Genomic DNA, 27,637 nt, shown 5'->3' on the forward strand with positions numbered 1-27,637 from the left:
GGGTCTGGCTCTGCTGGCCCTGAACTCAACAGTCCTATTGTCTCAGTCCCCTGGGTGCTGGGAATATAGGCATGTACAACTGCTCTTGGCACATTCCTATAATTTAGTTTAGTATTATCCCAAAGATTAATTGGTTGAATAAAAATGAGTGTGCAGGCTGAGGAGATGACTAAGTTGGGTAAATGTTTACTGTACATGCATGAAGAACTGAGTTTGGATGCCCTACATCCATGTAAAAGACAGGCATAATAGCATACTGTATAATCTCTGTGTGAGAGTTGGGAGGCTGGAAACATAGTCAACCAGTCTGGATGAAAGAGATAAGAGCAAAACACCTGTGTCAGCTGAGTTTTTGTCAACTTGATACAAGCTAGTCATCTGAGAAAAGGAAACCTCAGTCAAGTAAATGCCCCTATCAGAATGCATTTTTAGGTAAGCCTGTGGGACATTTTCTTTGTTGATAATATCTGTAAGAGGGCCATGTCTACTGTAGGTGGTACTGTCCCTGGGCAGGTATCCTCTAGGGTATATAAGAAAGGAAATGAAGAAAGCCAGGAAGAGCAAGCTAGTAAGCAGCATTCCTCCGTGGCCTCTGCTTTACTTCCTGCCTCCAAATTCCTGCCTTGCATTTCTGCCTTGATTTCCCTAGAATGCATGACTATTCATTGCATCACTGTTGCAGCAAAAATGAGAAATAGTAGTGAACTAGTATTTAAATCATAATTTGGCATACCAAGGAAAACCATAAACCTATGAAATAATGATGTAGGTCTATATATTTAGACACATAAACACATCTTGTGCATCTAGAACCTTTTTAAATAAGTAAATGCTGTTACAATATAAATACACATATGGCCTTGTCTTCTGTAGGAAGGGGAATGGAAATGAAAGGCTGACTGATGTTTGTCTGAGAATGAATGCTGCGGTGCTAATGAGACAGATGATTTTATTTCCTTTTCATATATGTTTTTGAATATGTATTTATTATATAAATGGTGGTGGTGGGGATTACTTGTATTGGAAAAGAATTGTGGCAGAGTTTTTGGGCTGGAGATAGAGTTCAGTGGTCTAATGTTCGGCCAGCATCCATTATGCCCCCTAAGTTTGATCATAGCACTATACTGAGAAGTAAAAAGCTTGGTTGAGATGTTTTGGTAATCAGTTTGGCACAGATTCATCGAAGCATGAAATTGGATGTAAAAGAAGAAAGCAATGCTAATGCTGGGTGTTTCCAGTGTATATGAGTGTGAAGAAGGGAAGGCAATGTGCCAAAATTTTCTTGAGAAGAAAAGTCAGTATACACTAAGTAGATAGGCAAAATTAGGTCACTGAATTCTTAATTACTTAAATTTCTATTAACACACATGATTAAGTAAGTATTATCCTAGATGAAGGAAAAATTCACTTAAAAACACTTTGTCCGGAAAATATATATTAGAGTAATGGAGATCCATGGCTCTGGAAATTAGGTATTCAGATTGAAAATTTGATACAGGGCCTTGTCGTACGGCTCAAGTTTGCCTGAAGTAGTCACACTGTAGGCCAGATTAGCCTCAAACTTGCAATATTCTTATTGTACCTTCTGAATCTAGGAATTCCTTGCATTTATATAACTTAGAAATATGTATTTTATATTTAAACTTTCTCTTAGTAATGTTCTTTTTTGGAAAATGCTAAAAATTAGGGATCAGGAGAAAGTTTCTAGTAAAGATTGTACTTAGCATATGCAGGCCCTTGAGTTCAGTGCCCAACACCAGAAAACAAGAAAAAAGAAAAAAAAATCTCAACAACAGCAGCAAAGAATTTTAGAGTATCTAGTACTCTGCAGTTGCAGCTGTGTGGTAGAGGCAGGAGGACTGCTTAACCTGGAGTTAAGAACCAACCTGAACCACGTAGTAAGACCCCATCTAACAAGTGAATATGAAACTGTTATCAAAAAAATATGTAATCATGAGAAACTGCTGGAGTTTAATTTGGAGTGTACTGGATATTTTGAACCTCCTTTTTGTTGGCATGATGTTTTATTCAAATGCTGATTTCTGTACCCAGAGATCTGGTTGTAGTCCAGACTTGGGCATTGTTGTTGTTATGAAGCTCAAGAGGTGAGCAGGTTGTGGCTGGAAGGAGATATTAAGGTGGGCCTTGTGATCCCAGTGAGAGGGTAGCAGGTAGGAATGAGGCCGGGGCATCAGGACTCAAATGAAAAAGAAGGTGTCAGGGTTAAGATTAAGATGGTAGGTAACCGACCGTGTGGCTAGGAAGTAGGCCAGACCAATACTGATGGTTTAAAGAGGTATCTGTAGTGCCTTGAAGTGTTTAATAAATATAAAGGTCTCTGTGTCATTACTCAGAACAAGGACAGACATAGAAAAAACTTACTTTTATATGTTTCCTTGCTGCTTAATTTTTCTCTGTTTAATGTACAGAACTGCTTCCCAAGTCCATTTAATGAAATTTTCACCAGATGGAGAATTTTTTGCAACTGCTGGAAAGGTAAAATTTGAAAATACTGTTGTCAATTGTGTCTATGCTACGTTATATTTAGAGAGAGAGAGAGAGAGAGAGCGCGCGAGCATGTGCATATGTTCTTGTGTGTATATTCTGTGTGTACACAGAATAAAGGCCAGAAATCAAGGGGTGTCTTTTATGATCAATCTTCACCTTGTTTTTTTGAGACAGTTTTTTCTTTCTTTCTTTTTTTTTTTTTTTTTTAACTGAACTTAGATGTCAGCGTGGGCTACATTGGCTGGCCAGAAAGCCAGCCTTCCCAATACCAGGATCACAGGCAAGCACGGTGGCACCTGACTTTTTAAATTGTTGTTGTTTTCAACACAGGGTTTCTCTCTGTAGCCTTGGCTGTTCTGGAATCAGTTTGTAGCCGAGGCTGGCCTCAAAGTCACAGAGATTCCCTGCCTCTGCCTCCCTGAGTGCTGGGATTACAGGCGTATGTCACCATGCCCAGCTCTGCACTTAATTTTTGAACCTCATAAACACAAACTGACTTATTCATGTACTTATTTATCTCAAAACTCATACTTTCTATAAAAACTTTGATTTAAAAAATAGCTGGTGGTGCACGCCTTTAATCCCAGTAACTCAGGAGGCAGGTGGATCAGTGTGAGATTGAGGCCAGCTTGATCTACAAATTGAATCCAGAATAGCCAAGGCTACACAGAGAAACCCTGTCTTTAAAAAAAAACAACAACAACAACAACAACAAAAAAACAAACCCAAAAAACATAAGTAGAAACAGACTAGATCTAGAGACAGATCTCATTTACCAGTTTCGTTTTAGACAAGTCAGCTGATATTTCTGGGCTTTTCTGATGTAGAGTGGGAATAACAGTGCCTGCCTCAAACGTCTTAGTCATAGGGCTAGTTAAACAGTGGATATGACGCGACAGGCTGAGTGCCTGCATGTAGGGTATAATCATGAGCAAAAGCTAGTTTATCACCTCTTAGTTAAAATACATGTCTGGGTTTGTTTAAAGTATAAAACTTATAAAAGTTTTGTTAGAGGGAAACTGGGGACCAGTTTTGTTTTGTTTTGTTTTTGTTGTTTTTGTTTGTGTGTGTGTACATGTACATGTACTTTTGTTACTGTCCGTTTGTTTCTCAACAGCATATTTTCTTGAGATTATTTTTAATTATTGCTTTATAGAGCAGATCCTAAACCACTAGTCATCTAAAATTACTGTTCTCATGGCACAAAGGAAACAGTGAGATATTCTTAAAAACCCAGTAAAGCTTGAGTTATTTATTAATTTAGTAGCTTTTTTTGGAGACGAGGTCTCACTATGAGCTATTTATTCTGATTGAAATTCAAATATTGATAGAAATGGAGCCTAGTACTAATTTCTCTGTATCTTCGCCCTTTACTTCCCAAGTTAAGTATGAACAAGGGTGAACTTACAATACTTTAGTTATTTATTTTTTAAAGATTTATTTGTTATATATACGAGTTCTGCTTGCATGGTGTGACTGCCTGCCAGAAGTGGGTGCCGGATCTCATCATAGATGGTTCTAAGCCACCATGTGGTTGCTGGGAATTGAACTCAGGGTCTCTGGAAGAGCAGACAGTACTCCTAACCTCTAAGCCATCTTTCCATCCCCCACAATACTTTATTTTTATCATTTACTCTGTGTGTGTGTGTGTGTGTGTGTGTGTGTGTGTGTGTGTGTGTGTGTGTGTGTGTGTACACGTATGTATCTATGTATGCAATGTATGTAGATGACAGTTTGCCAGAGTTTGTTCTCTCCTAGCATGTGGATTCTGGGGTTCTAAGGCTTGTTACAAATGTCCTAAAGTAAAGTCATTTTATGTAATATTAGTTTTTAAATAATTATTTTCATTTTTAACATTCTCTTTAAAAATGACAATTCATGAACTGCCTTTCCCTCTATCCCAGTTATCTCTATACTCTATAATTTGGTGGTATTACTGCTTTCTTTCTGTTTACCTGTTTTGGCTTGGTTTGTTTCTTTTAAGACAGAGTCTCACTGTGTAGCCTTGGCAGGCCTGGAACTCACTGTGTACCACAGATGCCTCTTCCATGGTTTGAGGGGTATGCCACCAATGGCAGCTTAATATTGTACTCTCACTTGATTTTTGGCTTAAAGGAAAAGAAGCCCTTAATTTTATCTTTCTTGACTAACGTTTGTGGTTTTATAGTCACTAGATGCTTTTTGTTTATTCCTTAGGATGACTGTCTTCTAAAGGTATGGTATAATGTAGAAAACTGGCGACCAGCTGGTACCTCTCCAGATAAAAATTCAGAAGCACTGTCCCAAGGAGAAGCTGACTTTTCTTTTGTGTATCTGGCCCATCCACGAGCTGTAAATGGATTTTCTTGGCGTAAAACAAGCAAATATATGCCGAGGTCAGTTGATTGTTGTGTTTTCACTGTGTATTAAGAGACCATCACCAAGTTTGACTAGTTTTCTTACTTTGAACCTTTGAAGATTAGGGTAATAGTTGATTGTGCCAGGTTGCATGTGTCTGGCTATGGATCAGGTGTGATTAATGTTTACCATAAGAACCTCAAAGTGAATTTCAGACCAAGATAATTTATTTCTATGTCAGATGCTTTTGTCATAGAGTTCTACATATTTTTCCTTATGTTTTGTGTTTCATTATAATTCTTATACAGATTGCAATTTGTGTTGGCTTTTTTGACAGTTACCATTTTCATTTTGTACTTCTTATTGTATTCTAGCCTTCTTTTAAAAAAAACAAAATACTCTTTATTCAAAGGACACCTTTGAGGAAAATAGGGTTAATGTTTTATATTATCTTACGTTGAATTAGGTGTTAGTTTAACCTAATAGAAACTCAGTTTAACTCATACAAACTCAAATATTTGTTCAGGTTAGTACTTATTTTCTTTTTTGTAGTCCTTTAAAAACTTACTATCACATAGAAATGTTATGTGTTCCTATGGTAAGTTACATAGATCTAGTAAGTATATCTAGAAGTCCATATTATACTAAATGGCATTGCTAATTTGTTTATCTGTCTCTTATGTTTTTGTTGCTAAGTTTCAGCATTTGAGATGTTCAGATAGAACTGTGGTGATGTACCTAAGTCATTTCTTGACTTTCTTTTGCTCTTTTGGACCCACAGGATATATGCTTAGATTTTTGACCTATAGTGTACAAGTTACTGCCCTTATCCTAGCTCTCTCGTCCAAGTTTAGTGTAGATGAGAAAGTCTAGGGAAAGTAATGGTTCTGTTCTCATCTGTGTCAGTCTTCAAGCTAAGAGACAATGATATGAGTAATCAATATTGTCAGCAGAAGGAGCATCATTTCAGATTCTAGAACTCTGTTCTAGAGTTCTAGAACTCTTTTGCCTACATATATAAAAATGTTTTGAATAACTGATCTTCATTGAGGGTGTCTTAATTCTTTCAAAGTTAGTTTGCTGGGCAGTGGTGGCACAGCAATCAGGAAGCAGAGGCAGGCTGATTTCTTTGAGTTCAAGGCCAGGTTGGTCTACAGATTGTGTTCCAGGGTAGCCATGGCTACACAGAGAAACCCTGTCTCAAAAAAAAAAAAAAAAAAAAAAAAAGTTGTGAGTGACTCTAGCTTGGTTATCACAAATTTGTCTTTTAAACCTACCTGAAGAATACTATTTTATAGAAACTAATTTCTTCTGATACATAATAAATGAATATTCTCATTTGTTGATGTTATAGCCATCACAGTACTAAATAGGCGTATGCATTACTGAATGTTTTGAGGGTTGACTTACTTAAGTTTTGACATAGTTGATGACAGACTGAAGCAGATGCCTGAAACTGGGACATTTAGGGAGGAATACCTGCAAATAACAATGAAGCAATAGTTACTTTCCTACCTTTGGGCCATTTTATTAAGTTGTAGTGTGTTCCTCTCTCTTTTTCCCCTGTTTTGTTTTGATTTTTCAAGATAGGCTTCTCTGTGTAGCCTTGGCTAACCTGGACTTGCTTTGTAGACCAAGTTGGCCTCAAACTCATAGGCATGTGCCACTACACCCGGCTTCTTTTTTCCTTTTTAACATGGCTTTGAAGATCAAGCCTAGGATACATACACTCTTCAGAAGTAGAAGCAGGAGAATCACAAGTTCGAAGTCATTCTTTTTCAAGATTTATTTATGTGCTTTGGTGTTTTGACTGCATTTATGTCTGAATATGTCAGATTCCCTGGAATTGGAAATGCAGAGAGGAGTGAGCTGCCATGTGGGGGCTGGGAATTTCCAGGTCCTCTGGAAGAGCAGCTGATGTTCTTAGCCACTGAGCCATCTCTACAGCCTCTCAAAGTGATTCTTGCTGCAGAGTGCTTTATATCCATCCTGGGATACATGAAACCTTGTCTTTAAAAAAAGTTGAATGCACTGAGTGTGGTGGCACACACCTTTAATCCCAGCACTTGGGAGGCAGAGTCAGGCAGATCTCTGTGAGTTTGAGGCCAGCCTGGTCTATAAAGTGAACTAACAGAGAAATCCTGTCTTGAAAAGAAAACTTAAAAAGAAAAAAGAGTTGAATGCAGAGAGACTGTTGAGTTGAGAAAGAAGAGTAGACATGTTTGTGTATGAGCATATGCTTTACTATCTAAAAAGTGAGGAATATAGGTCAGATTGGGAGGTTTGGTGATATCCTGCAGGAACTTCCAAAAGTTGGCTGGCGATAAGAAGTTGCAAAACCATCTTAGCTTGTTTCATCATCAGTATAGGTCATGTTGGGGATATGTAATCCATCACAAGGATTGCTTTTTGTGAGGCTAAATCTATTGTATTGCTTTTGTGTGTTGTGTGAGCTCTGTATCAATATGATAGGCTAGCTAGTCTCAACCTGTGGGTTGTGCCCCCTTTGGGGTGGCAAATGACCCTACCATTGGAAAACACATTTATATTGCAATTTTTAAAAGTAGCAAAATTGCAGTTGTGAAGAAGTAGTGAAAATAATTTATGGTTGGGGTCACCGTGAGAAGCTGTATTAAAAAGTCACAGCATTAGGCTGGTTAAAAACCACTGTGATAGACCATCAATGGAATAAGAAATATTATAGAGAAGTGAGGAAGGGGAGCTCCAGTCTATTAGTATGAGGTACTTAGAGGACAATTTAACTAAGAAGGCAGTAAGGGAGATTGCCAAAGAAATGCAATTTCTCTATACCCTTTGTATATTACCTGCCAGTTGATTATATTAACCATAGATATCTTGAGGACTCATTTGAAGCTGTATACACATTAAAATCATTGCTCTCCTGCTTTTGAGCTGGGACCTCCATAATTTGTTTTATTTCTCTTTAGTTGTTTGCGTCGTGTATCCTACCCTTTCATTACTGCCTTGTTTTATAAACGTTTCTACTCTGCTAGTTATTCATTGACCATATGAACCTTGGACTTTTGGTATTGTCTTTTATTTTCTTCTTGTTATATTTGCTTACTTTTATTTTCATTGCTATGATGTACATATGTATGCAAATATATTAGAGGGAGGAAGTAAATATAGGCAAAGGGTAGAAGAAAGAAAGTGGGCAATGGCAAGGCATGGATGAATGTTAGGGTGATGAGTAAGAAGGAAGAGGTTCAGGAAGAAATCAAAAAAGCATGTTATAGGAGAGGTGAGGGGGCAGATGGAGGGGAGATAAAAAGAAGCCATGGCCTAGGGAGGCTGAGAGTAAAGAATGGTGTCAGAGGGGAGAGAAAGGGAAGAATGGAGAAGTCATGGGAAGGAGGGATGCAGAAGAATAGACAGAAAGATGGGTGAGAGGACTAGACGGGAGGGGGCTGGGGGGGAGGTGAGAGGATGGACTGGGGAAGTTGGAGACAGAACATTGTTTTTTCTTTTATTTTGTGCAGCTTGCTCTTTTTAATCACAGAGATGAATGACAAGGTGGTTATGGTAGAATACTTTATTTCATTCCTCTTAGTTTTTCTCCTTTCTGTTCTTGACTTTACTACCCTCTTTCCCTTTCTCCTTGTCTCTCTTTCTCTTTCCTTCCTTTCCTTCCATTCCTTCCTTTCATTTGCCAAATTACCTGATAGACGATTTCTTTGTTGATAATACCTATATATAATTTTATTTTGAGTATGTTATAAAAGGAACTAATTGGAAGTCCAGGGTTGCTAAGGATGGATGTGGCTTGTGTAGGTCAATCACAGATTCTTTTGCACATCAACTGTGTTGGGCCTAGGTAGGCAAGGAGAGGATAAGTACACTGTACGGTTACGTCAGTTTCTTAATGGCTTTGCAGAAAGTAAAACTTGAGTGTTATAGAATAGTTAAAAATAATGGTCAGTCACTGAATAAATAGGTAAGTTTTATTAGAAATATTGTTTTATGCTTGTCAACTGAGGAATTATGACTTGAGCTAAGTCATTCCTCTTTAGATGCAATAAAAATCTTAGATTATTGTAATAAAAGCTGTTTTCTTCTAGACAGAAGAAATAGGTTGGTAAACATTTTCTTTTGTGAAATCAATATACATGTATGTTCTCTCTCTCTCTCCTCTCTTATATGTATGGTTGTTTTGCTTTCATGCATATCTGTGCAGTGCCGTTTTAGGCCAAAGAGGGTATTGGGTTCCCTGGAACTGGAGCTAACTGGACCTAATTGCTGCTGAGAATCAAACCCTAGCTCTCTTGTTAATATTAGTTACGTGTTTAAATATGTATAGAAACACTGCAGAATATTATGATGCAGTGCTATGTTAATATTGTCTCTGAAATATTTCTGTTTCTTAGGGCTTCTGTATGTAATGTACTGTTGACTTGCTGTAAAGATAATGTGTGTCGTCTTTGGGTAGAAACATTTTTACCAAATGATTGCTTGCTCTATGAAAGTGACTGCAACCACTGGTGTGAATCAATTAATTTAACAAACAACTTGAAGAGAAATGCTTCAAGTAAAGACCGAGTTCAAAGTGCTCTGGAAGTAAGTGTTTTTATTATGTGTTTCCTACAGACTTTAATCTTTTTATACAGTGTCTTTTTTGGTTATACAATAATATTATAAGAAATAGTATATCTTAGGAAACAGGTTTTAGAAGTGTTCATTTTATCTTACTAAAAAATTAAGTATTTTTAGTAACACCTAAGCTATCTTTATTTATGAGATTAATCTTAGCTTAACCAGTAGCAAAATGATGATAGCAATTGACTTAGCAAATGTAAAATCTGAGAATGTAAAGATTCAATTATAAAAATTTATTTTCTCCTAGAGCTTAAGATAGATTTGTTTATTATATTTTGCTGTACTGTTTGTTATTTGTAGACCTACCAGAACACAGTTATTTATTTTACAAGTGTTGACAGTAAAAGTCAAATTTTGATGTTTGGCCTAATTGAATATAGAATAGTTTTACTCTTTTGAAACAAAATCTTATACTGTAGCTCCAGGCTGATCGTGTCATTCATCCTTTCTTCATCTCTTGGTCTGGGAAGTGTGAGACCATTTCTCATTCAGAACAGAATAGAAATACTGAGTCAGTATTTTCTTTCTGTTTCTTTTCAGTTTTACTTTGTTTTCTAGACAGTTTCTCCTATAGCCCTGGCTGTCCTGGAACTCAGGGTTCTTAGTCTAACTCTGTACGCCAGATTAGCTTGAAACTCAAGAGTTCCACCTACTTCTTCTCTTGCCTCCTGAGTGCTGGGTTAAAGGCCATGCATCACCACACCTGGTGTCTTAGTCTTTTCTTAATACTAAAACGTATAGAGCAATTTTGTTTCCTTTTCGTTTTTTGAACATGGTCTCACTATGTAGCTCTGGTTGTCCTGGAACTCACTCTGTAGACCAGGCTGGACTCAGAGTCACAGAGATTCACCTGTTTCTGCCTCCTGAGTGGTGGGATTAAAGGCGTGTGCCACCATGCCCAACTGAACACTCTTTCTAATGGCTCAGAATATAGTTGAGCTGTGTGTCATATTCAGTGGCTTTGTATAACAGTCACATAACAAAACGTTAGACTACAAATCCTTATTCTATTCTGCTTCTTACTACTTAGATAACCTTAGCTAGGTTCTATATTAACTATTTCATGCTATGAACTAATATTAAAACAGCAGTGTTTAAGCCAGATACCACATGAGATCAGATAAAGTGATCACTATGAAGAATGATGCTTTTAAAAAGTTGGATAACCTGGTATGTGATGGTAATGTCATTCATAGTTACAGGGAATAGCTGTGGAGAAAACAGTATACAGACAGGGCTTGGCTGGCACTTTGTTTTCTTTTTGGAGACAGAGTCTGACTATATAGCACCACTGGCTAGCTTAGAATTCAGAGCTCTTCCTGCTTCTCTCCCACTTATTGAGATGCAAGTGTCTGCTGTTATGCCCACCTTGTGACTTTTCAGGTTTTTGTTTGTTTGGTTTGTTTTCATTCTTTTACATTTAAGTTCTGGAAATTGATTTTAGATGTTGAAAAACAAATGTGAAAAGAGGAAGCTAGAATTTTTTTGGTAACTCATAAACTATTTTTAATTATGAGATTAATCGTAGCTTAACCTGTAACAAAATGATAACAGTTCTGGAAACTGTTGAAAAACAAATATGAGAAGAGTCAGACAGATACTTACTCTTCAATATCCAAATTTGATAAACAAAAAAATGGAGAGGTAATTTTTATATATATAATTACATAAAATAGCACATATATTCCAACAGTCATAATGTAGCAGTCATTTTACTTTATTTTTATTTATATAGGTAAATCTGAGAACTTTCCGTAGAGGTCGGAGGAGATCACTTGCTCTTGTAGCACATACTGGCTATCTGCCTCACCAACAGGATGCTCACCATGTTCACAGGAATACACCACTGCATGCCAATGCACTTTGTCACTTCCACATTGCAGCCAGCATCAACCCAGCCACAGGTAATTATCCTTATAGTGAAATATGTATTATTAGAAAGACCAATTAATCAACACCATCTGGATACTTAGGAATTTGGAGATCTAAGTTCTTAAAACTTCAGTAAATATTTTCTCTGAATATAGAAATCAGGGCCACAGCTGAGGCACTTTAAAGAACTATCTGAAAATATTTCTTAAAAAAAAAAAGGTTAATACTTGCATATAATTAATACAGCCTCTATAGAAAGTGGAAATAAGTGACTTTTTTGAGCTTTACATTTTAGTCCCTTTCCTTAGAACAAACCAAGTTGATTCTATTGCTATATTTCTTTTTTTATTAATTTATTCAGATTACATCTCAATTGTTATCCCATCACTTGTATCCTCCCGTTCCTCCCTCCCTTCCTCTTTCACCCTAGTTCCCTCCCCTAGGTCTGTGAGAGTAAGGGACCTTCTCCCCCACCATATGGTCTCAGCCTGTCAAGCCTCATCTTGGTAGCCTGCTTATCCTTTCTCTGAGTGCCACCAGGCCTCCCCACTAAGGGGAAGTGGTCAAATATGGGGCATCAGAGTTCATGTCAGAGTTGGTACCCGCTCTCCACACAACTGTGGAGAATGTCCTGTCTATTGGCTAGATCTTAGTAGGGGTTCAGTGTTTACTGTATGTATTGTCCTTGGTTGGTGCAGTAGTTTGAGCAGACCCCCTGGATCCAGATCCGCCTGTCATGATGTTCTTCTTGTAAGTTTCTAGGACCCTCTGGATCCTTCTATTTCCCCATTCTCCCATACTTCTCTCACCTAGAGTCCTAATAGGAAGTCTTCATATCTATCCTTGAAAAATGCAATACTGAAGTTTCCAGCTCCATGGAAATTGGTTATGCTTAACTGATGCTTGAGAATAATCTATGGTTCACCAGGCCGTGATGACACACACCTTTAATCCCAGCACTTGGGAGGCAGAGGCAGGTGGATCTCTGTGAGTTCGAGGCCAGCCTGGTTACAAAAAAAGTTTCAGGCCAGCCAAGGCTACACAGAGAAACTTTGTCTCAAAAAAGAAAAAAAAATCCTAAAGATTATTGAGAGAAGAACCCTAAGTTTGAGTGTTGCGTCTCTTTGACAAGCTTCCTATAAGGACAACTAAATTTTTCTTTAAATGGTAGAGCACCTTGGGAAACTGTGGTGACTTGAAATAAGAATGATCCCCATAGGCTCATATTTGAATGCCTAGCCACCAGTGCGTGGCACTATTTGAAAAGATTAGAAGAAGTAGGTGTGTACCTGTTGGAGGAAGTGCTTCACTGGGCATAGGCTTTGAGGTTTGAAAAGCCAGGCCAGGCTCTCTTTCTATAGAACAGAATATAGAACTCTCAGACACTTCTACAGCACCATGTTCACAGCACCATGTTCACCTGTGTGCCTCCATGTTCCCCACCACAATGATAATGCACTAACCTCTAAAACTTTAAGCAACACTAATTAAATGATTTCTTTTCATAAAAATTACCTTGGTCATGGTGTCTCTTCATAGCAATAGAACAATGACTAAGACAAAAACAAAGCATGTCAAAGCAAAATAATCTTGAAGTTAGTTTGGACTGCATGGAGAATTCTTTATAAATTTGATCTCTTGGATTCTTTCTAGGTGCTAGATTTCTGACAGCACAACTCAAGGTTGGGTTTATTTATTGTCTATAGCCATAAGAAAGGAGTTTGTAACATGTTCTCTCATTTCTAGTTCTTACATTTTCACCATGAAAGTTTGTTACAAAAATAACATTATGTTCTTTGAGTGGAGTACTGATGTAGAAGAGGTTGAGTTTTGTTAGAATATTTTGCTAAAAGCCAGCAGTAATTTTTCTCATATACGTAATAATCTTAATGATAGGTAAATCAGACATAATTCTATTGATTTTTAGAAATCTTTTATCATGGAAGAAAACTTAGTTTGGAGACTATTGTTTATATTCCTTAAATTAATTGCAGCCTTGATAGTTCTGGAGATAACAGCGTGATTCAGATTTCATTAAAATGACAGACTTGAATTTTCTTTAATTCTATTAGGAACTACCTTTTAGAAACTGATTGATTTTTACTTCAGTATATTTAATTGAATACTTAAATAAAAATAATGCCAGTGGGGTGTGGTGGTGCATACCTTTAATCCCAGCACTTGGGAGGCAGAGGCAGGTGGATCTCTGAGTTGGAGGTTAGCCTGCGTTCCAGGACAGCCAGGGCTACACACAGAGAAATTCAGTCTTGAAAAAAACCATATAAATAAATAAAACTAAGGAACATATTTATCCTTTTTATTTAATTTATTTCATATTTTGATTATGTTTTTTCCTTCCTCCAACTCCTCAAGAGCTTCCCTACTATCCAGTTTTTTGTTTGTGGTATACTTACCCCATCTACCTTCCAAAACAGAAAAACCAATGAGATAAAAGTACCAAAACAAAAAGCCTATAAAAGATAATGGAGTATGTTTTGTGTTGGCCAGTCACTTCTGGGTATAGGGCCTGCTCTGGATACTCCATTGTAGAAAACTTCTGCCAGTTGGTATTGATTACAAGGAACTGTTCTGTTAGAGCTGGGACTTTGTGTCCATTTTCTCCCTCTCAGTACTGGGGACTCCATCTGGCTTGAACCTTGAAGATCTTGTGCGTGCTGCCACGGTCTGTGAGTGTTGTATCTGGAAGACATTGTTTTCTTGGAGTCATTTATCATCTTTGGCTCTAAATATCCTTCTGCCTCCTCTTACGCTTGCACCCTTCAACCTTCAAGGGAGGGGTTTGATGAGGCATTGATGTAGAACCAAGTGCTACAAAGTCTCTCATTTTCTGCACATTTTCCAGTTGGTGGATCTCTTTGTTAATTACCGTCTACTGCAAGAAGCTTCTCTGATGAGGAGTTGAGTCAGCCACTGATCTATGGGTAAAGCAATATGTCATTAGGAGTCATTTTATTGCTATGTTGTTTTAGCAGAATAGTCGTGGATTTTCTCCTAGGCCCATGATTTATCTTATTTTAGGTTTTTGACCACTTTAACAGTGTCAGATATGGGTTCCATTTCATGGAATGATCCTTAAATTCAATCTGAAAATGATTGGTTATTATCCCTATAACATTTGTGTCACTATTATACCAGTATCTTGCAGGCAAGTCGCTGTTGTAAGTTACAAGGTTCATGGCTGGGTGATATTGACAATTACTGTTCTCTTCCAATAATATATAGAGTGCCTTTCAGCACCAACACTAGTCAGTAAGAGTAAAGCTTCTGTTTGGGCACCATCTTAGTTTCTCTCTGTTCGATAATACAAGTCAGTCTTGTCTTCAACAATAGGGACTTATCGTCAGGTTGTGGAAGCCTGTGGTATTTCAGAGAGGAAGGGTTCCTGGCCCCCTGTGATCAACAGTAAGATGAGATTCATTCCTGGCACTGGAGGTTTGGCTTGGTGGAAAAGATGTCGAGTTGAGGCATTGTCTCTTCTACTGTATGGTGACTTCACTTCAATTCCTTTATAGATGTATTCTCAGAAACTTGTACAGTAGGAGGTTTCCATGTGGTTTTTCAATTGGTCCCTAGTGTTAGTTGTCCCTCCTCGTATTTCCCCCTTTACCCTGTCTTCTCATCCCTCTTGACATTTAATTCTCCTATTCTAGTTTCATTCTCTTAACATGATGTTCTATTTCCCCTTCCTTGAAAGATCCTTTTCTCTCCCTGGTTCCTAGTTCCTCGTATATGTGGTTGTTTGGATTATAACACTCATATAAAAAACTTAAGACCTAACATACATATATTAGAGAAAACATGCACGATTTTCCTTCCCTTTGGGGCCTGGATAACCTCACTCAGGATGATTTTTTTCAGCTTCATCCATTTGCCTGCGAATTGCATAATTTTATTAAATAGCTGAGTAATATTGCATTATGTAAAAGTATTACATTGTCATTATCCGCTTATCAGTTGATGGACATCTAGGCTGTTTCTAGCTGTAAAAAAGAAGTTATATTTAAAAGTAGGTAAGTTTTTCTCAAACAAAAGGTAAATCAGTGTCAATAATTTCAATAAAAGCAACATCAATAATGAAAATAGAAAGTGTGTATTCTATGTTATAGTGGTTCATAATTTTAAATTTGTGATTTGTTGTCTTTATAGACATTCCACTCCTTCCATCGATTACATCGTTGAGTTTAAATGAAAATGAAGAAAAGTGTGGCCCTTTTGTGGTACACTGGTTAAATAATAAAGAGCTGCATTTTACTTTGTCCATGGAGGTCTTCCTACAGCAACTTAGAAAAAGCTTTGAACAGCCCTCATCTGAGGCCAGTGCAGAAGACTCTATTCAGGCAGATGTAAAATCTGATGAAGGTAAAGATTTAAGAAGGATGAAATTTTAATTTTTCAATGAACTATAAGTAGTTTACATATGAGCATAAAACTAGTTATTATAACCGATAATCTTCCAAGGTCATTATGGCATAATGTAAATATGGGCTAACTCACTTGATAATTCAGTGCGGATGTTGTTCTTGATCATGTCACTTTTTTCGCAGCTTTCTGTTCTTTTAGATTTTTCAGCCTATAAGTCCTTGTTAGTTTATGATAAACCATACATGGATTAATGACATCAAATACATAATCTCATATGCTACACAATTACTCACCCTGAAACTGCGATTTAATATATAGCTGTTCTATATATACATTAGAGTTGAGAAACACTGGGTTTAGGAGGAAGGCAATTATATTTACATCTGTACCACTAATACCACAGTGCATTGTATGCAGGGGCTTCAACCCCTCTGTATTCATCCTGTTCGTGGATTTGGAGAAGGAAGAGAGAGCACAAATATTTCTCTGCCTCAGAACTGACACATACCTCTTCTACCCTGATTACACTGGCAAGAGAGAGTCCCAAGTGACCTCATTTTCTAACCTATTTGTAAGCTTTTGCTTATTTTTTTTTTTTATTTAAATTTGAACCTCTCAAAAGTATTCTCTATATTCCTCATCCAATAGTTCGGGAGGGGGCATTAGAGTCTGGGCTTTTTGAGAGAGGTAAAGATGTACATGTTTGTGTATGTTCGTAGCTGTTAGCTGCCTGATTACTAGCTTCATTAATCCTATTTCTTGTTAATACAAAAAGTTTGGTTTTCACCTTGAATTCATTTAAAAAGCTCTGTCTTAATAGGTAGTGATAGTTTTACTGTATTCCCTTTGTTCATGAACTCTTTCACTTATAGAAATAGATGATGGTGTTGATGATCTAAAAATAAATCATGAAAAGAAGGAATTGTGTGAAGATAAAATGTTACCAAACTCAAATCTTACACCATTATCATCAGCTGCCATCGATCATCAGATAGAAGTGCTTCTGTCTGAGTGGAGTAAAAATGCAGACATGCTGTTCAGTATTCATCCCATGGATGGCTCTTTACTAGTTTGGCATGTGGATTGGCTGGATGAATACCAGCCTGGTATGTTTCGTCAAGTACAGGTACTGTTAATCGTCTATGATGAGTTACGCTTTTTTTTTTTTAATGTGAAAACTTTTTGAAACATGTTTTTTATATGTTCTAATGTCTGCTTTCTTAATTCTAGGTGTCCTTTGTTTCTAGAATTCCTGTAGCTTTTCCGACAGGTGATGCAAACTCTCTCTGTAAAAGCATAGTCATGTACGCCTGTACCAAGAATGTTGACTTGGCTATTCAACAAGGAAAACAGAAACCTACTGGTCTCACTCGTTCCACGTCAATGCTTATCTCCTCTGGTCACAGTAAATCATCAAATAACTTAAAATTGAGTATTTTCACCCCTAATGTTATGATGATTTCAAAGCATGCTGATGGTTCTTTGAATCAGTGGCTGGTTAGTTTTGCTGAAGAATCTGCTTTTTCTACAGTTCTTAGTATTTCCCACAAATCTAGATATTGTGGTCATCGTTTTCATCTTAATGATTTAGCCTGCCACTCAGTATTACCATTATTACTGACAACATCACACCATAATGCATTAAGGACACCAAATGTTGATAACCAAAAGCTAGCTCATGGCACTGTGAATACTGAAGAAGGTTCCTTGACCCAGCAAAATAAAAACAATGTAGATATGTCATTTCAAGATCCCAACGCAATTTATAGTGAGCTTATTCTTTGGAGAGTTGATCCAGTTGGGCCGCTATCTTTTTCTGGAGGCGTGTCTGAGCTTGCCCGGATTAATTCTCTTCACGTTTCTGCCTTTTCCAATGTGGCTTGGCTTCCTACTCTCATACCCAGTTATTGTCTAGGTAAGCAAACTGATTATCATTTCTGTGATTTAGATTTTTCAGACACTTACTGAAAGTGTAAATTTTAAATGTTTATAAATACTTTCTAGGTGCATACTGCAATTCTCCTAGTGCATGCTTTGTAGCTAGTGATGGACAATATCTGAGGTTATATGAAGCAGTTATTGATGCCAAGAAACTTTTATATGAGCTTTCCAACCCTGAAATTTCTGTAAGTACTAGCTTTATGATGCTCTTAGATACTTAACCTATACTTACTTGGCCTGTTCTAGAATTGTGACCTATATTTGTGACAGATAAGTGTATTTTGTTAACTGTGGGTTTTTTTTTTCACATTTTCACATTAAAAACTGGTTTTAAAGTTAAGCCCATTGATTGTTTTTAGGCTGGGGGTGTAGCTCAGTCATTGAGCATGTATGTCAATATGCTTGTGGTTCATGAAGTCAAGTCCCAGCCCCTTCCTTTGGCTCCTCTCCTCCCAAAAAGTCTAGTTATGTGTTTCTTTTCTCAGAAATAAATGGAGACTACCAACTGTAGAAGCTGTTGGTTCCTCTGTATTAAAAAGGAGCTAGAATAATAGGAATGGAATTTTAATCTTAAACATTGGGGCGGGAGGATGGCCCTCGCTTTGGTTGCAGCTCAAGCAAGTCTTTGGATGCCAGTATAACACTTTACCATGGAAGAGGCTCTCTTCTACGTAAGCCTAAGTAGTGGAAGCCTACTGAATGCTTTTACTGAGCACCCCACTAAGAGAACATTTCTGCCTTTTTCAGTTCTAGCATTTAGTCAGGTTTTTTTGTTTGTCTTGTTTTATTTTCTTTTGAGTTGGCTGCTTGACTTTAAGAAAAGAAAAAAAAATTTTTTTTTTTGAGACATAAGCTAGCCTTGAGTACATAGCTTTTTTGGCTTCATCTTCTGTGTGCTCTAGTTGTATGCATTTGCCAGCATGTCAGGCTTGTTTGGTGTTTTAAAACATCTCCTGAGGCAGCCTTCAGGCTGTGCTTAAGCTTCCTGTCTAGGACATTCAACTCTACATTACCAGCAGTAACTAGTTGGTTTTAAAGTTCAGATTGTGAAAGTAGTAGTCATTGGTTATTGTAGTCCTGCTTGACCATAAGTTTTTTTAAAGTATAATTTTATAAAGCAATGTTTTTCAAAGCATATGTATATGTATGTATACACATACACATACACATTCCTTTAGTAGAAAGAGACATTTACTGAGGATCTTTTATTTTTTAAGCATTGTTTTAACTGCTGGGACTTAATCTGTAAAAAAAAAAAAAACAATCAGAAACTGATACTACAAAGCTCATTCTAGTGAAGCAAGATAGTTAGTGGAAGCGAACTAGATTAACAGTATATTGTGTAACAAGTACAAGTATTGCAAGAGATACAGAGAGTGTCCCTTGCTGTTCAAGGAAAGGCTTTATAGAAGAGACATGAAGGAATTGAATGAGCTAGACACGTGGCTACAGGAAGAGTGATCCTAAAAGAAGGTCAATCTGTTCATGGACCCTGCAACCAAAATATGTTGGTTATGTAATAAAACACTAAGGAGGTCATTATGGAATAAAGTAAGAAAGATTGGTCAGTGGTAAAAGCTGAGAGTTAGCCTGGTCAGATCCTGTGGAGTCCTTTATAGTCAATTTTGGACTTTTGCCTAAAATGACATGGAAACCATTCAATAATATGCTAATGTGATAATAATTTGACATAGTGTTTTTTAAATATATGATGAGTGTATTCCAGCTATGTGCAAAAGAGTAGAATGAGAAAGTTCAATATAAAAAAACAGTTATACTGGTCCAGGAGAAAGATAAGGAACTGTGAATAGTAATGAGTGTTAATGTTAGAAATGTTGAAAAATGACCAAATTTTAGATGCAGTTTGACTGTAAGTAGGTGGGATTATATGGGATTTTGGATGTGAGAAAAAAGATGACTGTCATAATTCTATGTGAGCCTTGTATAAAATAGAATTGCTATGGTTGAAATAAAGAATATGGAACTAGCAGGTTTGGGAGGGTAGAATTTAAGAGCCTGCTTTCGACATAATCATTTTGAGATGCCTGTTTGACATCCAAGAGGTCCAATAAAGTGGCCTTTTGATTTTAGAGGAAGGCATGAGCTGAAGTTAGAAAATAAGTAGCTGAGGCTAGGCAAGATGGCACATGATGGCACATGCCTTTAATCCCAGCACCTGGGAGGCCATGACTGGCAGGTTTCTGTGAGTTCCAAGTTAGCCTTTTCTACATAGTGAGTTACAGGACATCCAGGGCTGTGTAAAGAGATCCTGAACAACAATAATAATAAGTAATGATAAATTTAAAGTTGCACAGGGAGATAAAATTATAGTAGGAGAGAATATAAATAAATGGTATTGAATAGAGCATTATATTAAAAATGTGGTTTAAATGATATTTTATAAAAGCACAACCAAGTATTCCTAGGAGAGAGTGGTCATTAGGATGAAATGCTATTGAAAAGTCAAGTATGTGAGGACTTGGAAATGAGCACTGAATTTCACAGTACATGAGGATCTAAGTGACCCAATAGGTCAGTACATTTGAGCTAAGGAGACAGCTCAGTGGGCAAAGTGCTTGCTGCACAAGCCTGGCTACATGAAGTTGGATCACCAGAAACCATGTAAAAGCTGGGTGCTGCAATGCATTATTTGTAAGAAGCTTGCTAGCCAGCTAATTTGGCATACTCCCAAATAAGGTGAAGGCAAGGGCTTACCACCCAAGGTTGCCATCCCTCCTCTGTAGACATACTGTGGCACATGAGTGTTGGCTCTTGCTTACTGTCTCTCTGTCCTTTTGTCTCTTTCCCATTGCCACCCCCACAGCCTTTTACATACATAGACACACATGCTCACAATTACAACAATGAAAAAAAATTGTGTGGTGGCAAAGGGAACTGGAGAGGTATATGAACAATTAAAGAGCACTTGCTGCTCTTGCAAAGACTCTAGTTCAGTTCCCAGTACCCTCATCACAGTCACTTGGTAGTTCCAGCTCCAGGGTAGTCAACACCTCTGGCCTCTGTAGGTATCTGCATTCACATGTACATACCAATATATGCATATATACACATAATTTTTAAAAATGAAAAAAATCAACCTATAGAAATAAGATGTTAACTTATGTCATTAGTTCTGCTTCACCTCAAAATCAATGTTTTAACTTTGATTTGGTTGTTAGAACTCTTGCTTAGCTTTACATAAGGCCCTGAGTTCTATCTGTAGTCCCACTAACACACAAAAAAAATTAATTCAAGTAGACCTTTTAGTAAGGTAGAGAAATTATCCTTATGATGGCTAGTAAAGAGACACTAAGACGGGATGTAGCTCAGTAAAACAGCCTACGTTTAGCATGTGCAAGGCCTTGGGTCTCATCAGTACCACAGTACTACAACAAAAGAAATAAATATGATACTCTGGAAACTTGATGTTTTAAAGGCAATACTTAGAGTATATTCAGAAAGTTGAAGGCTGTTGTTCCTTTGGTTTATATAAAATATTTTCCCCTAAATCACCAAGCATTGCCTTTTCCCCTCTACCTATTGAACTGTATTGTGTTCACTTCTGTGTAATTTCTATTAAGTAAAATTCTATATTTTTAGTTGAAAGAAACTATATTTAGACCTACTTGAATTCGTTGTTCATCTTAATTATGTTTGAAGTTTCATATTTGTTTTTTGTTTACTAACAAGATATCTTTTCCTCTTTTTGAAAAACAGAAATATGTTGGTGAAGTGTTTAACATTGTCAGTCAGCAATCAACAGCCAGACCAGGATGCATTATTGCATTAGATCCCATTACCAAGCTTGTAAGTATTATTTTTCTGCTATTTAGCATTAGGTAAATTGCACCTATGTCAACTTATGTTGGTATTTATTTACTTTAGCATGGCAGAAAAACCCAGTTGCTTCATGTTTTTCAAGAAGATTTCATTTTGCATAACCTTGAGAAGAATAGTCGGGGAAAAGATAACATTTTATTGGATTCAGGTAAGGAAAAAATTTGATGTGATGAGAAATAGTGTGTTACATAGTTAATAAAGATGAATTCTTTGAATATTTTAAGAAATACTAGTAGAACATGTATTTGGTTTTAAAGAGAAAAATAAAAAATAAAAACAAAAGGATCTTTGAAAAAAAATACTCTAGAAATATAAGCAGCATTGCAGGGCCATCTACCATGCAGCACTGTGGCTCCTTGGCTATGTAGTTGCTGGAATTTTCCTTTTGACTATTCTTTCATATTTTTTTCAGACAGGGTCTCACTATGTAGTCTTGCTGGCCTGGACTCTTTATATAGACCAGACTGACTGCAAACTCATATTTGCCTCAGTTTCCATAGAGCTGAGATTAAAAGCATGCTCCACCTCACAAGGCCTTCTATTCTTTTCTTCAAATATTGGTCAAAACTGGGCATGCTTCCCTCAGCACTCTGGATGTTTTTCCTCACTTTTCCTGAAGTTGTTCCCCACCCTTGCCATGTGGTACTTGTCTTCCACTGCTAACCTTGCTTAATTTCTTAGCTACTAACTTTCAAAGGTGTGTATTTTTCTCTTCTTTTTCTTCAACCTCTTTCTAGCAAATGACAAGATTTACAGCTTGTCAGCGCCACACCCCTTCTCTCACTTTCTAATAAAGTTTTCCAGCTCCGAAAAATTTAGCAAGATCAACCCCTATCTTAAACCTGTCATCTGTGTGTGTGTGTGTGTGTGTGCGCACGCGCGCACGCGCACGCATATGTGTGCTTGCTAAATTTACTTATCTTCTCAAAACAAAACAACCACACAACTTTTTGTTTCATTGAGTCACTGTGTTTAAAAAAAAAAAAAAAAGTATCTCATTACTCTCTGTATTGATACTGTTATTTCTTTCTGTATACTAGTTTGGGTTTTGATTTCTTCTTATTTTTTCCTCTGGTACCTTAAGGTTCATCATCAAGTTGTTTGTTGAGAGCTCTGATTTTTTTTTTTTTTTTAATGTAGTAGGTTTGTAGAGCTATACATGTCCATCTTAGAGCTGATTTCACCTTACATTTGGCTATGTTATGTTTTTATTTTCACTTAGTCTTACAAAGTTTTTATTGCTGTCTTGATTTTTTTCAGTGACTTGTTCATCATTGAATACCTTGCTGTGGGTTTATATATTTTCTCTTAGAGAGTTCTAGCTTTATCTCGTGTGGTCAGACAAATTACAGGACTATTCTGCATTTGTTGAGAATTTTTGTTTCCTAAAATGTGTTCTATTTTAGGGGAGTTCCAGTGGGGTGCTGAGAGGAGTACGTAGGTATTTGAGTGGAATATTCTGTATGTTAGGACAGGTGTACAATTGTGGTATTTCAGGCCTTTAAACAAATCAATCCAAGCCCTTCTTGATTTTCTGGTTGAGATTGGAAAGTCACCAGTTACTCTGATGGGCCTGCCTTTGCATGCCAATGGCCCTCCTTTTCCTAGCTACATATATACTTTCTTTGTTCTGTACATTTAGTGTTTAATATATATAGTATGACATGAGGTTGATTTTTTTTTTTTTTTTTTTTTTTTTTTTGGTCCTTTCTGTTTAGTTTCCTTTGTTTCTCTTGAGTCTGGATGGTCTTTCATCCCTAGATTTAAGGATTTTTCTATAGTTTTATTAAAATTTTTGTTATGCCTTTAACATTTAATTCTTCTCTTATATTTCAGTAGTGTGTAGGCTTGCCATGAGTTTCAGTGTTTTTGCATGTTGTCATTGTCTTTATCTGAAGGATCCAACTCCTCCATTTTTTCTTTTTACCCTGATAGTCTATCATCATATGATCCATTCTGTTGCTGGGACTTTCCACTGAACTTATTTGACCCATTATGTTTTTCATTTCCATCATCATTTTGACTTGGGTTCTTCTCAACTTTTTATTTCTTTATTAAATTCTATTTTGGGTGTTACATTAACTTCTTTATTTCATGCAGCTGTTTATGTTCTTTTTGAAAATTTTCAGGTCCTTGAGTTGCTTTTACCGTATTCACAAGTATTCCTTTGAATTTTGCATCTGGAATTTCATCTAGGTTATTTTAATCATGGGTCATTAATATGGGATTTACAATTTTTGGAGGAGACAGCTGCCTTGGTTCTTCTTCTCTGGGATCTTCCCTTCTGGCATTTGCTGTTGCTTTTATTCTTTTAATTTAGGTTTTTCTTTCAGTGAATGAGTTTGCAGTATTTAAGAGAGACTAGCTTGTAGTACAATTATGGTGATGTTTTTCATTGCTAGACAGGTTTTCTAGGCACTGGGCTCTATTTCTCCCTTTGCTTATATGGGTTGAGTACTGTCTACATTAACAGCCAGTATCTCGTGGTTAACCAACTCTAATAATAGAGTAGCATGTTTCTATAAAACAGATGTTTAAAATATATCTGGTGGTTAGGCATAAAAGGACCCCAATGGTACTGTGTATATTAACAGTATATATGAGTAGAATGGGAAAGAAAAGAGGTAAGCAATCCAGTGACACTAGTAATAAGTATTGTTGTTAATGGGAAGTAGAAGAGAAGGTCATGCGTAGCAGTATGAGCAATTGATTTCAACATTTTATGAAATGTAGGAGTGAGCTAGAGAGATGGCTCAGAGGTTAAGAGCACTGGCTGCTCTTCCAGTGGTCTGAGTTCAATTCCCAGTACCCACATGGTAGCTCACAACCATCTATAATGGCATCTGATGCCCTCTTCTGGCCTGCAGGCATACATGTGAACAGAGCACTCATACATTAAAAATACATACATACATCAATTTCTTTTTTAAAACAAAGAAATGTGGGAGTTTGGTTAATTAGATGAGCTTGGTTTTGGGAGCTGTAACAGTAGGAGGAGTGGATTCTGAAAAGAGTAAGAAAGAAAAATAAATAATAAAGGAGAGTAAAACAGCAATAAACATTTACAAAGCTCTTTTGTACTTCTTTTTCTTTTAAGACTGGTTCTCTTTATATAGTTCAGGCTGTCCTGGAACTTGTTATATAGACCTGGCTGGGCTTAAACTTAGAGGACTCTGCCTGCCTCTGCCTCCTGAGTGCTGTGATTAAAGGTGTTGCACCATGACACTAGTCTCCCTATTGTAAAGAAGCTATGGGGATGTAAGAAAATGCTTTTGTTTCCCTGGCTTTGTGTAGACTGTACTCTTGGTTTTAAGGGCCTGTTCTCTTGTGGGCTCCCAGCACACCTTGCACATGTATGGAATTTTCCATTCAGTGGACCTTGGCTAGCCTAGGCAGTCTGCACAGTTTTGCCATTGTTGTCTTCTCACAGGGTCAGAGCACTGGTAAGCTTGTGTTTAGCTCTGATAGCTTTGCTTTTTCCAATTGGACACTGATGGTGACCCTGACAGCAGCTTCTTGGAACTTCCTCCATGAAATTTCTACTAGCACCATTTTTTTTTTTCCTGTATTTCCTGCTGCAGGCTTTAGCCAAGTTCACTTGTACAATAAAAATGTTGCTTTGATGGCAACAGTTGCTTGAGTTCAACTGCAACAGGAAGTTCAATCTGATAATAGAGGACGTTCAAGTGTCTAATGCTTCAAGAGGTTTTATTGGCCCTTGATCCTTGATCAGTTAGTTCATAGACTGGAGAAGTAGCTTATGGAGTAATAAAATATCCTGTTCACTTTGTTTCTGCTATAGCAATCAGGCTTCGGTGCAGACATGGCTTCCAGTGTACCATTTTACCTAGAAATCCTGTGGTTACCTTTCCTATTGGGTTTTCTTTAAAAAACTTTTCTTATGCAAATTTAAAACAGTAAAACTTTGTTGTACGTAATAATAGTTGCTTTCACCTTTAAATATTTTTTTCTATGATTTTATATCATTGCATATGTGAGTGTTTGTGTATGTGAGAGAGGGAGGTATTGATGATATTTTGACTGATTGAGTAAGATTTGATTGAGATTGAAGACTGATCCCAGGACATAATGAGAGAGAGGTCTTACTGTGAACATTTTCGTAGTAATGACTATAATAGGAATTTTAAGGTTAAAGTGTTCAAATTCAACATTTAAAATTTAAACTTTGAAAATCAAATTGAGGGCTGGAGAGTGGCTCAGAGGGTTAAAAGCACTGACTGCTCTTCCAGAGGTCCTGAGTACAATTACCAGCAACCACATGGTAGCTCATATCTATCTATAATGAGATCTGGTGCCCTCTTCTGTCAGGCACACATGCAGCCACGATGTTGTATACGTAATAAATAAATAAATCTTTAAAAAAAAAAAAAGAAAATAGAAAAAGAAAATTGACACAAAGCATGTATATAATTAAATTTTCAGATGAATGCAAAGTTATGTACTAATGCCGTTGAATACATTCTATAATGCTGCTTTGCATTTTTATTTTTTTCTCTAATAATACAACACAACTATTTTAACTTCATATATTTAGTATACCTTTTCATCCATCTATCTTAATGAAAAATATCCCTAATGTCAACAGGCAGTTCACCTAATAGATTTTCTGAAAAGTTCTACCTGGTTGTGATAGAGTGCACTCAAGACAACCGTTCACTGTTACGCATGTGGAATTTACACTTAAGGTCAATTCCTGTCTCACTGGGTAAGTCTTTGGTTTTTTTGTCTTGTTTTTGTTTGTTTGTTTGTTTGTTTGTTTTGTAGATTTAAATAGATCTACGTTTTAACAAAGTATGCATACATAGTTAGAAAAGTTTAGGACTTTTATTTTTTAAAAGAAATGTATTTTATATTATGTAATTCATAAAATATCAAATATATTTACCTGAAAAATAAATTTTCAGACCATGTGTTCTTATGAATAATATTAATCTTAATGTTAGATAGTAATTATAAGAAATAGTGGGCTGATTACTACCTTTTCATCTATGTATATAGTTACTTGGTCAGATCCTCCCTTTCCACTCTTCTTCTTCCTCCCCTTTTCTTAAACTCACTTTGTAGGCCAGGGTGGTCTCAAACTCACAGCGATCCACCTGCCTCTGCCTCCTAAGTGCTGAGACTAAAGGCATGCACCACCACACCCAGCTTGAAACTGTTCTTCTATACTGATGATAACTGTAGTTTATTTAGAGTACCAAAAGAAAAGTGACTTTCTTACTTTCTTCCTGTAAATAGTCACTAATGTGTCTATAATATTATCTTTTATATTTTAGCTATTTATTTAAAAGTAGCAATTATAATATTTATTCCTAAAGGTTACCTTCTAGTTTTTCATTCTGGTTTTTTGTTTTATAGATGAAAGAGTAGACACAAAGATATCAGAAGCCAGCTGTCTACCAGAAGAACATTATTCTTCCTCTCCAGAGAAGATCCTATCTCCATTTTCACAGAAATTCCAGGCTTGCAGAGCAAATCTCCAGAGTACCAGCAAGTTGTCTCTTCTTTCTGAAATGGTCTACAGCAAAGAGTTGGATTTGCCAGAAGGAGTTGAGATAATCAGTGTTAAGCCCTCCGCAGGTTTGTAAAATTTAATAAAAGAGACTGATCCAACTCTGTAAGCCAGGAATGCTTTACCAATGTTTTTTTTAAAGTAAATACTATAACTCACTCTGAAGTACACACAAAGCAGAAATGGAAAAATTATATTGAGAGCCTGAAATTGAAGACTTTCTCTGTTCTCTGGTTAGGTTAGGCAACTCTGTTGTAAGTACTGATTTGTTTAAGAAAATGCTTCTATTTTGGGTAAATGTGTTATTTACTTTTCTTACTACTTTGACTAAAAAAGCAACCTAAGAAAGGTTTATTATGGCTGAGGGTTCCAAGATCTGGACTATCATGGCAGGAGCTTGAACTAGTTGGTCTCATTGTGCCTGCAGTCAGGAAACAGAGCTCTATATGGTTGCTGGTGCTCAGCTCACTTTACTCTTTGTCTTACTTTTCTATTGCCATAATACACCATTGACCAAGGCAGCTTTTCAAAGAAAGTGTTTAATTAGGCTTACAGTTTTAGAGACTTAAGAATCCATCATGGCAGGGTGGCAGGGTAGTAGGCCAGCAA

At 36.8% G+C, this 27,637-nt stretch overlaps 1 protein-coding gene across 2 annotated transcripts in view; it reads left to right on the top strand.

Annotated features, from left to right (window-relative positions):
• Positions 1-27,637, top strand: part of Dmxl1 (Dmx like 1) — a 132,013-nt gene that overhangs the window by 21,043 nt on the left and 83,333 nt on the right. For both annotated transcript variants that reach the window (XM_051163099.1, XM_051163100.1), the window contains exons 6-17: positions 2,430-2,496; positions 4,705-4,883; positions 9,231-9,420; positions 11,195-11,363; positions 15,499-15,711; positions 16,587-16,840; positions 16,945-17,629; positions 17,719-17,840; positions 21,373-21,462; positions 21,541-21,643; positions 26,102-26,221; positions 26,875-27,096. In XM_051163099.1, coding sequence (XP_051019056.1) covers positions 2,430-2,496; positions 4,705-4,883; positions 9,231-9,420; positions 11,195-11,363; positions 15,499-15,711; positions 16,587-16,840; positions 16,945-17,629; positions 17,719-17,840; positions 21,373-21,462; positions 21,541-21,643; positions 26,102-26,221; positions 26,875-27,096 — 2,414 coding nt within the window. The remainder of the gene's footprint in view (positions 1-2,429; positions 2,497-4,704; positions 4,884-9,230; positions 9,421-11,194; positions 11,364-15,498; positions 15,712-16,586; positions 16,841-16,944; positions 17,630-17,718; positions 17,841-21,372; positions 21,463-21,540; positions 21,644-26,101; positions 26,222-26,874; positions 27,097-27,637) is intronic.

Source organism: Acomys russatus, chromosome 20, assembly GCF_903995435.1.
Source record: "Acomys russatus chromosome 20, mAcoRus1.1, whole genome shotgun sequence".
In the NCBI taxonomy this organism is placed as follows: Eukaryota; Metazoa; Chordata; class Mammalia; order Rodentia; family Muridae; genus Acomys; species Acomys russatus.